General features: G+C 39.1%; 1 protein-coding gene and 1 long non-coding RNA gene across 4 annotated transcripts in view; one reads left to right on the top strand and one right to left on the bottom strand.

The window, feature by feature from the left end:
• Nucleotides 1-14,168, bottom strand: part of LOC139914559 (uncharacterized) — a 128,787-nt gene that overhangs the window by 42,082 nt on the left and 72,537 nt on the right. The gene's annotated exons all lie outside the window — the stretch shown is intronic.
• The window catches only part of abhd18 (abhydrolase domain containing 18), an 80,158-nt gene continuing 68,368 nt past the window's right edge, over nt 2,379-14,168 (top strand). For 2 of the 3 annotated variants that reach the window (XM_078289224.1, XM_078289226.1), the window contains exons 1-3: nt 2,385-2,726; nt 5,293-5,401; nt 7,560-7,644. In XM_078289224.1, the coding sequence (XP_078145350.1) occupies nt 5,310-5,401; nt 7,560-7,644 (177 nt within the window). In that variant the 5' untranslated portion in view covers nt 2,385-2,726; nt 5,293-5,309. Of the gene's footprint in view, nt 2,727-5,292; nt 5,402-7,559; nt 7,645-14,168 lie in introns of all 3 variants that reach the window. The other variant, XM_078289225.1, reaches the window with a different exon arrangement.

Genomic DNA, 14,168 nt, shown 5'->3' with positions numbered 1-14,168 from the left:
TGAGTAACCATGCAGAAAACAGATAGTTTATTTGCTATAAATAGTGCTGAAAAAATACAAGTACGTAAAAGCAATAGCCTTGGCGCTCTGCAGGCTGTTTTCTAAAAGTTTCCCGTCCACACTGATACACAAAAAAGATAGGAAAACGGTGAAATCTACCCTGTTGGGCATGCGCAAGCCTCTGACCTTTATGTCGTTACCACTGTTTACGGAAGTGTTGTCAGGGCTGCAGTAGCAGAGTGCATTAAGCGTCAACAAGATCAACAAGTCCAAATCACGACAAAAGATGGACAAAAGCAAGCCAGAGTTCTTTATCTGGACACACGACGAAGTTGAGCTGCTTTTGAAAGTAACGAACGACTACAAGACCACCAAAGCCATGGAGAATATGTTCTCCATGTCCACACTAATCCAGGTAAATTTGAAAATGCATCTTTTTATTTCTCTGTTTTGGCCTTCCACACTAAGACGGCATTTTTGACCACCAAAAATTGAGCTTTCTGAAAACGCTCTCCACAGTGGATAAATTTGAAAACACTGGTTTCATGTTGGAGGGGGGAAAACTGAGCTTTTCCAAAATGCTGACGTGGGATTGTCATGTGATCTCACTCAGGTGGTAGTCAAACAGTCTATATTCTCCATGGCTTTGGTGATCTTGTAGTCGTTCGTTACTTTCAAAAGCAGCTCAACTTCGTCGTGTGTCCAGACGAAGTCTCGCTTGCTTTTTTCCATCTTTTCTCGTGATTTGGACTTGTTGATCTTGTTGGCGCTTAATGCACGCAGCCTTGACAACACTTCCGTAAACAGTGGTAACGACATAAAGGTCGTGGGTCAGAGGCTTTGCGCATCAGTGTGGACGGGAAACTTTTAGAAAACAGCCTGGAAACGCTAGTGTGGACGGAAACGCAAATGACACAAAAATGCTGTTTTCAAATTTACCCGCATCAGTGTGGCCAAGGCCTCAAGCTTTAAGTGTTATGTGAGATGGAGCTCACCTTGTTTGTTTGATCTCCTCCATTTGAAGATCATATGGTGCTCAAACATAGAAGTGATCAAAATTTGCCTCTGATTTGCCTCTCTGGCTATGTCACACCTACTTGGTGGAAGAGGAAATGTGTTGACCAAATTGTTGCTCTTACATGCTTGTGCTTGAACCTCTAATAATTAATAATTTAGCGAAAAGTTCCTTGTTATACCGCAACCATCTGGCCAATGTATGTGGACTGCCTTGCCTGAGGGGCCACAGTTAGGGGGATTTCACCACTCACAACCGTGCTTTTAGTGGCAGCCTCGTTGGGCTTTTATTTTGAAAAGAAAATGCGCTTCCGCAATAAAACCGGAAGTGACATTGTGGCTTCATGGAACTTGCTCCATTTAACTTGACGAGGACCAGAAAGTGAGCCTGCTTGGCCTTCATAATAAAAGCGTCAAATTTGTCACGTCGAGAAAAAAAGGGTGTACAAAATAACTATTACATAGATTATCATTATTAATATTATTATTATTATTATTTTTACAAAGTGTCCTTTTCACAGCCTATATTAATAGACACATAGGCCCAGGGGTGATCTTCAGCAGATAGGCCACTTAGGCCCTGCAGCCAGAGGGCCCCACAAAAGACAAGGATATTAAGTAATATGAGGTTATTTTTCAGCAATTTCAAATATATTTACTTATTGAAAAACACTCTTTGTTACAATAAAAAATATTTAAATATTGAGGCATACCAACCCTAGTCAGACAACTCCAGTCAGATCAGCTCCAATGTCAATGCACAGCCCATGTCATGGAACACCAGCCCTTGCTTCTTTACTTTGCTCCAGCTTGAACGCAATGTATAGAAAGGATAGAAAGGTGATATATACGGTAAATAAAGTTAGAATGATTTCTTGACTAAGGAATTCCCAAACACCAAACCTATTCAAACAAGTTGGAAGGGTGTTAACTATCTTATAAAGCCTTGTGATTGGAAACGTATTCTGAGTTAACCCAGGTATTGGGGCTCCCATTGTATAGCATTTAGGGACAATTGTGCTACTGAAAAAGATTAAAGTTAGAGTTAGATTAGAGTTTTATAAGATAGACAGCTTTCCAATGTGCTCACACTCCCAATGTGTGTAATTTAAGTTTAGTTTTTGAAGATTTCTTTGTATATTTTTGGCAGCCCCTTTACATATGACGTCTTGCACATGCCTGTATGACAATTAATCTATGCTATGTAAAGGACATTTCCAAAAAGACAGCAATTGCATTTTCATTGACTGTTCCCTCTTTATTTTGACGCGCATTGGTAAATAAAGGTTTTATTTTGAAAGTAGTGACCGGAAGTCTTGTTTTTTTTTAAATTATTAATAGTGAGCTTGACAAGTGGTCCATTACAGGTATTCGCCCTCTGACGCCAGCTGTTAGCTGTTAATGCTAATACCAGGAGTCACAGCAAGGCCAACAAACTTCCCTGTAGTTTGAGGTACTCCTTCTATCTTTCCGTCTGTCTGTCGTTTTCAGCCGACAGTACATCAACTGAGACAGAGAATCAAACGACAATGAATGAACGAACCTAGCTAAACAATTTGAACTTAAGGCAGCAAACGAATAACTGTTTTTGAACGAGTGACGTTTTTGAACGACTGAAATACAACTTTCTACGGTTACATTCGGTAATTTTGGCTGTCACTTTGAACGGTCAAAGTCATTAACATTTTTTGAGCCGTTATGTCAGTTAAACTGTAAGTTTCAACTGTCTGTGAATGCCAAACATGGTTATCTATTGTTTTTGCATTTGAATGTTCCCAGAATAGCTATACAAGCCAGCATGATCAAAAATGTATCTGATGACAGTGCCGGTGTTACAGATCCACTGGTGATTTGAATTAATCTGGTGATATGCGCGTGCATGAAGCAGATGTTATTCACCGCTGTCTTAGCGTGGTGTGTCGGTTAACCAGGAAATGAAAATTCAGCTGACTTTGTCACTGCCTCATTATCACATTATTTTAAAATACAAGGTCAAACATTTGTTTTATCAGTATAAAATAAATGATAAAAGTATTAGCCCTCATAGATAACTTTTCATAAGAACAAACTAACAAGACTAGGTAGACCTAGTGCAAGCTGGGCCTCCTCTTGGCTTTCACACCCTAGTATAATACGTGTTCTATACTGCCCTTGACTTGCTCTATCATTTTCAGCCACATTGACCCCTGGAGACATTTTGAGTTTAACACAATGTTGGAAAGAGGGGCATTTATGCCCCTTTATGTCTTGACTGTTACCAAACTATGTTTTTGAGAAAAAGGGCCTCAAAGTTTGCAGTCTATTTTAAGACATTTATTCAAATATATTAGAGATATCATTCAAATATAACATAACATACTGACATTAAATTTCCAGTCTTGAGTGCCCATACACACACAGACATGTGCATGCCACAGTCACACAAAAAATAATTGATGTGGAAATCCATACGGGCACCGATTGGTAAACCGCACACGGCTCTGTGCGCAGGGAATAGCAAACCGTGCCCTCGAATTAGTATCATATTAGTACTATCAGTGCGCACAGAGTCCTAAACCATGCCCGCGGATTAGTAGACCGTGCACACGGATTTGTAATATGTGCATTGATAACGTCAAACAGGGACACCACAGTGGCCCACAGAGTTGCATATAAAATTTATAGATGTATGCATTAACATACTTTTTCCACAAGCATGATTTATAGGGATAAATAGGTTTCATACTGTCACCAAAACACACATCGGATCATAAATTAGACCTACTGGTGTGATCAATCAATGGTTATGGTTCACATATAGGCCTAGGTGCCTAATGGCTATTATAGCTAACTATATGTATGCCAAGCGGTGTGTAATGGCTATGGCTCACTGTATATAGGCCTAAAAGTCCCTCTTTGATGTTACCAACATAGATATTACAAATCCGTGCGCATGGTTTACTGATCTGTGGGCCGTGCCCACTCATTTCCACGTCCACCCAGCTCCACAGTTCTCCTTATTGCACTAGGTTTATAGATTAATAATGCTGTATGTTGAATATTCATTCATTCACCGCAGAAATGTGTCAATTGTTTTCGTTGTTCTTCTTATTGGACTAGTTTTATAGAGAAATAGAGAAATAAATGGTGCAGGCTGCTGACTACCCGGCAAAAACTGGCGAGATTTGATTCCTCGTTTGATAGGCTAAATTTATCTTTCTGCTATCTTGTCATGTGCACCACTTGACTGTTGCACATCATCAATAGAATACACACACACACACACGTACTGTATGTATATGTGTGTGTGTGTGTGTGTGTGTATATACACATACATATATCCAATATGTGATAACCTATGTTCTCTCTTATACTCAGATTAACTTGTAATAGTTTACTGTGTCATCTTAAAGCGGAACTAAACGGCAGGGTTTTGGCAGAAGTGCATCTACTTCTACTGAAGTGCATTGAATTTTGTGGAAACAGTCCTTGTAGCTATGACTTTGACCACTACTACGAAACTTACTGCAACTACTACTACTACTACAACTACTATTTGATACAACTGCTACAACTACCACTACTGCTGCTACTATGTCCAGGACTACTACTGTTACTACTGCAGCTGCTGCTGCTATTACTCTCAGTACTATTGTTAGTCTAAATACTACTACTGTACTACTACAAATAATACGACTGCTAATAATACTACTACTACTGCAACTATTTTGAAAATATTATTACCTATCCTTCAATGTAGGCCTATTATTAACTAAAGGACTTCTGGCTAAGTAATGAATTGCTTTAGCTTCAATAAATCAAATCTAAACATATTTAAACCTTGTCTAATGAATTATTTCTAAATTTCAAACTGAAGCAAGCACATATTTTCTTTCTTTTCTTTTTTCTTTTCTAGTTATGATACATTGATGTTTAAAATGCTATACATAGTACCTTTAAGAAACCATGTGTACTCATGAATACCAATCTTATTTATGTGCCATTTTAGTTCTGTAGGCCTTATCAATCTACAGAGACTCAGACTGTTGTGAATAAATTGTGTGTGTGTGTCTGTGTTTCTCTAAATACTAGTATGTGGTCTGTTGGTGTGAGCCATCTGGCTCTTTGTAGACATGCTTAATATTTGCATGTGTGTGCATGCATGCCTTTTTCTATGGGCCTAGTTGGTCTAAATGTCAGCTGCTGGTCCATGTTTTTGAGGCAACTGGATATGCTGTACCAAAGGCTAATTACACTATTTTATGGAGACATGAATAAAGTGTGTGTCTCTCTGTCTAGATGCCAGTTGCTGGTCCATGGGTCTAAGCCGACTGGATGTACTTTACAGAAGGCTGCTCCTCACCAAACTCTTCATTCAGGGATGGGGGAAGCCTGAAGACCTCAAGAGGTAATGAAAAGGAGTAAACACAACACAACAAAACACAGCTGGAAAGAACAGTGTGGAGCAAAATGTAATCATATAGAGCATAACAGAAGACAAAGGGTTTACACTGGCTTTAGTTAGAGAGGCATTAGTTGTAAAGTTGCTGCTGCAAAAAGTTAACTAACCAAAAGTTGTGGTTAGTGATCAGAGATTGAAGACTCACTGAACATTTATGGGCAATAATGGCTTTTTCTGAAGCCCTAATGCAAGGATCAATACTATTTGGAAAGAAGGAAGCAAAGATGCTATTTTCATTCACTATCATTCCAGCCTGCAGGTCAGTACATAGGGCTGCCATTTTCTCCATATCCATCACTGACTCCTGTATCTGTCTGCACATTGGCTATTGCTGTTGAGTACAGAGTAATATTGAATCACTCAGAAAATACCTGAGTACCTGGCATTATTCCTGTATTTTAGAACAAGGTTCAACCAATACTGATATTTTTGGATTGAAGCTGCCAACGATATTCTGTGCCAATATTTAATGTCTTTAAATGTGATAATTTTCTTAGAGGGATGGTCAACCCAGTTAAAAATGTTAATTTTCTTATTTAGTATCACTCTTGAGTTCTATGTACATCATTCATCAAGATTTCCTAACATATAACAATTGTAATAAAATGGAGCTGGTGTTGCATTTTCTGTAGTGATGCAGTGATCTACAGTGATCAAGAGAACTGCCTGGGCGTTCCCTTTGCCTGAAGCTTGTAGGTGTGGCCTAAATTGAGTGACATGCCTCTGACATGTCGGTTAAAGCTGGGGTACGATGGAGAAATGGAGAAATTACCACGAATTTTAAAGTACAACAAAAAAATTCACCCTTCCCTCCCTTCAGCAAACTTAATACATTCTAAATATTTTATGCGAAACACAGCTCTGCTAGCTCAATCTAGTAGTAACTACAACATTTGCTACCGTTAAAAACACAAATGGCTACAAACTTTGGTCAAGCGAGGTTCACTCTACACTAGAGAGAGAGTGGCGTATTGAGGTCGTGTTCTGATGGGATTTCCCCCACTCCACCCACAAGTAGTTTTAATTCCCAGCAAAACTGCTCATTTGGCTGCTCCAGAAAGTTTTGTGTTATTTTTTACTCCCAACAATGATTAAAAAAACGTTTTAATGAGAAATTGCATATTTTAGTTGGCTATCCCTTTAGGAATTGTGAAAAAATTACAAGAATTTAGTGTTTCTCCCAGAATTTTATTCTTGTCAGAGTGGATAAGCTTCTGAAACAGCCTTTAGTCCACCATTGGACATTAAAACGCTCCATTGTAAGCCATGTTAATGAAATTCTTTTAGGTGGGTTAGCAGCTCCTTGCAATATTCCACTTAGTTTTAACATGGAGGTTATTCGGCTCTTGACTGCCATGAAAACCAGAATATAATCTACTCACCAAGATCGGATGCAGTGGGGACGAGTTTGTAGCGTTTGGATTTTTACTTCCCATTAATTTGAATGAGGCCACGAAAATAGCCTGAAAACATTTAACACGTTGGTGAACAGATTCAACAACAGATCCCGCTACTGTGATTTTCAATTGAAGTTTGGCCATATTTTTTAGAACGTCATTTCGCCAACTAGTATATTTATTGATAGACGAGAAAATAACAACATAACATGTTGGTGAACATAGCGGAGGGATGCTATGTTCACCAATGTGTTAAATGTAAGTTTTCAGGCTATTTTCGTGGCCTCATTCAAATGAATGGGAAGTAAAAATCCAAACACTACAAACTCGGCCCCGCTGAATCCGATCTTGGTGAGTTTTACTGGCTGAAATAATTAATATTATTATTATTATTATTATTATTTAAAACTTGCTTAATCACTTAAACAATGGATCATGAAGTACAATAGAAATTCAAATTACAAGAGAGCATTTTGAAGTGTTTGCCCATGGTCAGAGAGTCTATGGTGACCAGCAGGGTTTGAGTTTGAGAAGGCAAAGAGCAAAGACTGTATATAACTGAGGCATTCAAATGATTGATTTATCTGCCCAAGATAAATTTGGTGGGTGTTAATTTTGGACCCTGTTGTACAGTCAGTATAGAATTGAATCAACATATATTGATTTTGGACTGATCATCTATTGCTGTCTTCTTTTCTTTTCTCCAGAATCTTTGAGTTCCGTAAGATCATTGGGGACAGAGAGAGGTGTAAGGACCTGGTGCCCAAGGACTATCCGGTTTACATAGATAAGGTACTAGATCTCCTCCTCTGTCTCTTCATAGCACCTAGATCGTCTACCTCTATTTTGTGGCAGACTGTTTTGTCATGTATTTTCTAAAATTCTCTAGTTACTAAAAATTAGCCGCTAGTAGTCCTACTTCTTTTTATGCCTCCGCGCCGGCGACAGCCGTGGCCAGAGGCATTATGTTTTCGGGTTGTCCGTCCGTCCGTACATCCGTCCGTCCATCCCATTCTCATGAACGCAATATCTCAGGAACGCCTGGAGGGAATTTCATTAAATCTGGCACAAACGTCCACTTGGACTCAAGGATGAACTGATTAGAATCTGGTGGTCAAAGGTCAAGGTCACTGTGACCTCACAAAAGACGTTTTTGGCCATAACTCAAGAATTAATATGCTAATTATGACAAAATATCACACAAATGTCTAAACCTTTTATTAAATTCCTTCAAAGTCTTCACTACATATATTTTATGAGTCTGGACAGACATGGATGTAAACTGCAACTTGACTTGTTGGCGGAGGTATACAACCGCGAGGCGGTTATTTCTAGTTTAGTCTTGTCACTATTCTACCAGCTACAAGTCGCTATTGTAATTTTACTAGTTGCTATGTAATAGATACTAGTTCTAATTTAACAGGTACTAGTGACTAATTTGGTTTTTACTAGTCACTTTTATTTTTTTTACTATTAACAATTTAATAAATACTTGTACTTATTTTGTAGTTACTAGTGACTGATTTCATTTTTAATATTGCCGTGCAGGCACTAAAAATTAGGCGCTAGTACTTATTTTTTAGGGATTAATATTTTTTCTGAAAATACATTTTCCATCCCGGGAACAGAAGCATGTTGTCCCGGGAATCCCGGGAAACTGGACTTGTTTTCAAGGCATAAGCAACCAGCCAAGACACATTGATCATTTTCAATAGGAAGGACTAAATAAAATAAGGAGAAATATGCATTAAACCTATGGGTTCCCAATATCCATACCCTGTCACATTTAGTGTATTTGGTGTTATTATTATGACATATGTACACCAATTATGTTATTAATCAATATTAGAATGCATTCAGTACGAACTTGGGATGCACAGCATGCAAGCAATGTCAAATTCTGAAGTTCATTACCTGTGATCTGTCTGCTGCAAGAACAGCCTAACATGGAATTGATGTTTGACAATACTTCATTGTATAAACACAAAATTCCAAAATGAAATTCGTTAAACCCAGAAATTTGGCACTCTCAACAAGACATTCCATTAAGATGAGATTATGCATTCAGAGGCCAGTGGCACAGGCATATGTATATAGCTGTTCAGTAGCATAACATGATAGTGATGGACCCCAGTGCAAATGTTTTTGTTGGGCTTTTCCCCACATGCACATACGTACACTACTACCTTCTCCATCACATACAAATTAGCAGGCATATCTATCACAGAACAGATAATTCCAAAAGTGTGAGTACCAAGGGTCCACTGCTCTACCTCTCATATCACCAACAGTAACCTGTCCAGCACCATGGACAGAAGTCCTCTGATCCATCATATAGCCTACAGCTTTAACACTGAATAAGGGGCCGTGTCCACCAAGTTACCTCTTGAGCGCTTGAAGCGCTGGTGCAGAGCGCTTTGGCAGCACTGGGTGAGTGCTGGAGCAGGGAGAGCTGAAACGCTAGCCTAGTTGGCTACAAAACGGCAGGATGCCAGCTCTTGGCTGGTACTGTAGAACTCTGAAGTGACATTGATAAGCGGTGCGCTTCAGACAAATTTGAAATTGTTTCAACTTGAGAACAGTTCCAGTGCTCATGGCGCTAAGCGCTAAGAAGAGGTAAGGTACCTGTTTTGGGTCGTAAGTGCTGAAAGCACAACTTTTTCATAGAAAATAATGAAAAAAAAAGAACTTTTTTCACAGGTCTTTGGTGGACACGGGGCCTAATGGACAACAAAAAAACAAGTGATATTGGTTGACAAACACGTAATTAATGCTCCACAGATTATACATATGGAGAATTAAGGATATAGCCTGTAGATCTGTCAATGTCTACCAGATGAGTTTTTGTTGCGTTTTTTAGACGTGTGTTGGAGCCGATAATGGAGCCATTGTATTCAGTGTTGTTGTGTCCACTAGGCGCGGACACGCATTTTGTGCTGGTCCATTCTTTTTCCTCTTGGTCTATGCTTGCCATACCCGCTTGCGTCTGTGAAGCATGGAATACACTATTTTCACTTGTGGGTATATCTATACACAATAAAGACATAAAAAATCAATATATTATATGATCTCTTGATTTAAAATTCAAAATTTCCATATCCTGATTGAAACCAATTAATGATGAGAGCCTTTTTTCTCAAGTTGTTCTGTAGCCTAGTTTATCTGTCTTGTCAGGTCTGTACCTATGAATGACTATATACAGTCATGTCACAATAGGCCCTTTTCACGTTCTGTTTCTCAATGCTTCTGCATTGAGAAACCGGTGCATTACAACTTCCTGTTGCCAGCTATGGCCTTCACTAAATCACAACCTGCCCAAAATGTTTAATTTGTTACATTATGTATCTAGTGCTAGTAACCATTACGATTTTGTTGTTTTTGTTGGATTGGTCGACGACGGCAAAAGGGCCTATTGTGCCAAGAATTCAGTTTCCTCATTGAAGCCACAGACTGAAACGGAAAATGTGAGGAGGGAGACCAATTAAAATATTTAAAATAAACAGACAGTCTGGTTGATGCATGGCTCAGCCACAACTGAAGTAAATAACAAACACTGAAATAAAACACCTCAAACAAACTAAAGTCCGGCTTTCGCTGCCCTGCTGCGTCTTTGCTCCACTGCTGGTGGAGATTACATCTGTGAGCTGGAATGCACACACGGCAGTTCTAACCAGTCCTAGGCCCATCTGCGGGATATTTGGGCCCATCACAGATCACTTGAAAGGCTAATGGGCCCCATTGGAGCTCTGGGCCCCGGTTGCACCGGCAGTAGTTACGCCACTGTAGTTGTTGCACATGTGTTAATTAAATTAAAACACCTATATTTTCTAAAATAACAACATAGGTGTAAGCTAATTAAAAAAAATGTTTTCACATTTTCTCGTTATTTTATTTCTCCGGAAACGGGAAATGGTTTGGGCAGAAATTCCCAGGAAGGTGAGTACTAGTGGTTGCTAGGTCAGGGTTTCCCCCAGAAAAATTGTTAGTGTAGGGAGGAAGTGCCTCAGAGGTGTGATGCTCGCTCGTCATGTGGCGATTAGTGCTAGGTATCTCTATAAAGGGTCTCTCAGACACTCCCCACTTTACTCTGTGCTTGTGTCTTCTGTACAGCCTTTAAAACATCCCTGTAAACATTTACATTATGAGTGAAAGCAGGATTCGGTCAACATTTTGATGTGTAATATGTATGTAATGTTAAAATTGTGGGAAATGTGGCAGACCTGTCTGACTTACTACTCCTAAGTAGATTTTTTTTTCTCCTAAATTATTCTGTTCTGGGACTTCCTGATGGCTCAGTGGTCTAAGGCGCGTACCATGTAACTAGAACGTCCTGGGTTCAAATCTGGCCCAGGACCTTTGTCGCATGTCATCCCTCTCTCTCTCCTGGTCCTTCCTGTCTCTCTCTACTTTGAACTATTTATTTTTTATTTTGAACTATAACACAAATCAGTCAGTGCAAAATAAAACTCACAGCATCCCCAAAAATATGCAATATCAATCAATAGCCTAATTAAACTAGGATGCTGTCAGGGGCCGGCAGCATGGGTATATCCCCGAAATTCTCGAATCCTCGAAGGCCCCATTAAGTCAAATGTAATAAAAAGCTATTCAATAATCACACAATAAGACTCCAGGGTTTATCTTCCCAATTATATTGGTTGTATGTCCCAACTATTTTTATTTCGCCAAATAATAACATTTTTCCTTCTGGGCTAATCTAAAGATAGTATATTATATCCCCGAAATAAGTTTCGGGGATTGATTTTGATGTGTTTATGATCATAATCGGCCTGATGGTGGCGCTATAATTAAAGGTCAAAAATATAAAGTTTAAAGGGCTGTATCTCCCACAACGTTTGTCCGATTTACATGAAACTTGGTACACATGTCCACCTAACCGTACTCTACAAATTTGCCATAAGGACCCTTAAGGTATGCCTGGAAAATTTTTGAGATATTTTGAATTATTTTAAAAACACATTATTAACATCTCCTCCTACACTGTTTGACTGATTACCACCAAAATCGGTCAGTAGCATCTATGGTCCTACGCTCTTTCAATTTTGTTCATAGATTGTTGATATCTACTGTAGTTTTGAAGATATTAACTCTTAAATTTGTGAAGGAGGTGTGGCCTATAAGCTAAATTGTTATAACTTTGTTATAGATGGTCCAATCATCATGAAACTTGGACAACATGTTCAGCTATAATGAATGAACATGTGTGCAAAGCCATTCAAATATTGACCAATAGGCCACAAAGGCCAGAAAACTGTATCTCCTAATCCAATAGGTGAAATTGCACGAAATTCGCTACACATGCTCTAGGACCATGTCCTAATCAAAATCTGAAGTTTGGTCATTAGTGAAAGTGGGCGTGGCCTATGACATTTTGGCTTATAACTCAAACAGAATTTCACCAATCGCTACTTGGCAATCATGTTCCAACCTTTACGTGGAACATGCACACCAATTTCCATACAGATCCGATCAGATTTTGCCCAACAGCAGCATTTTGAGTGTACAGCTAGACACAGTAAAGCAATACGAAGTTGGATATTGACACCTTTTAACTTGCTATTACATTCTTCAGTATCAGAACTGTGAGATGGTAAATGCTAGAGCTATGAAACTATGCACCATGGTCTAGTATGGCTTCAATTAGACCCACAAGAAATATGACCCCCATCGGGCTGATGGTGGCGCTATAATTCAAACTACCATTGAGAATGAATTGGAAAAGTTAAGAAAGTTAAGCTGAACTATACTCGGCTCCCGCACGTGGGTGTCAAAAGTTGTGAGTTCGAGTCCTGGGTGATGCTGGGTAAATGTGCTTTCTTTGTTGTAACTTCTTTTCCTCTTACGCTACATCTGCCAGCCCCGTCCATGACTTCTAGCAGTCCTAGTTAGGGGTCCAAGCAGTCCTAGTTAGGGGTCCAAGCACATTTTGATATAATTGGCTTCCAATTTTGGTCAACTGTTGTGGTTGGGGACTATTTCACAAAAAATGCCATAACTCAGTAATGCAGTGTGCTCTCTCAACCAAATGTGGTACACATGTGCAGGTATCAACTCTGAGCTAATATGCAAAAATTGGTGTAATTTTGCCTGTAAGGGGCGCTATAGCAACATTTAATTTTTTTTTTCCTTGGGTAAAGCCGCATCTATCCATATAGGCCACTCCTATTTCAGCACTCAAGGTCTTCTGCCATTTTGAATTTTGCTCAAAACACATTTTTCACTTCACTCCTACAAATTTTGTCCAATCTTCACCAAATTTGGCACACAGCATATCTGGACTGTCCTGCATAGAAGTTGTCAAAAGATTTTTGATATTCCATACCGTTTTGGTACAATAGACCCTTTTCACACTTCCGGGTTCTACGCAGTAGCGGCGTTTATCAATGAGAATAATAGACACACCTCTAGTGTTTTTGTCTTTACTGCGATATCTACAAGATTTTTCAACCAAAGACATTGTTCTATTGGTGGACCAGTTTTCGATCACAGAGAGGACGAAGCTTGACAAAGATACAAGCTGTTTTTTTTGAGAATTACATCCATACGAAGGTAAATGATCTCTTATCTAGTTACCTAACGTTTGTTAATAATTTTACAGGGATACGCAGGTCGAAGGTAATGGAGCTAGTAAAGTATTCTTCATTCTCTTTCAGTCATATATGTTAGCGTTATGCCATTTAACTTTAATAACATGTTTGTGTGATTAATACTGTTTGCGTGTTAATACTGTGGTACAGTGTTGTAAACGGCCAGGTTGCAGTCAGAGCTCGGTGCTACAGATCGATAAGGAAGAAAACCACATAAGCTCAAGGTTCATTAGCTAATAATATCAAAATTCTTTGGATTGGCTCCTCTTTCTTCGTCATCGATCTGTAGCACCAAGCTTTGACTGCAACCTGCAGTTGGACGCTGGACACCGGACGCTGTACATAACACTATTAACGTTAGTCGTACAGAAATGTTATTAAAGTTAAATGACATAACGCTGACATATATAACTGAAAGAGAATGAAGAATACTTTTACTAGCTACGTTACCTTCGACCTGCATATCCCGGTAACGTTATTAACAAACGTTAGCTAACAAGACAAGAGATCGTTTACCTTTGTATGGATGTAATTCTCAAAAAAGAGCTTGTATCTTTGTCAAGCTTTGTCCTCTCTGTGATCGAAAACTGGTCCACCAATAGAACAATGTCTTTGGTTGAAAAATCTGGTAGATATCACAGTAAAGACGAAAACACCAGAGGTGTGTCTATTATTCTCATTGATAAACGCCGCTACTGCTGCGGTGTT

Source organism: Centroberyx gerrardi, chromosome 16, assembly GCF_048128805.1.
Source record: "Centroberyx gerrardi isolate f3 chromosome 16, fCenGer3.hap1.cur.20231027, whole genome shotgun sequence".
In the NCBI taxonomy this organism is placed as follows: Eukaryota; Metazoa; Chordata; class Actinopteri; order Beryciformes; family Berycidae; genus Centroberyx; species Centroberyx gerrardi.
This window is presented reverse-complemented; position numbering and strand designations above follow the sequence as displayed.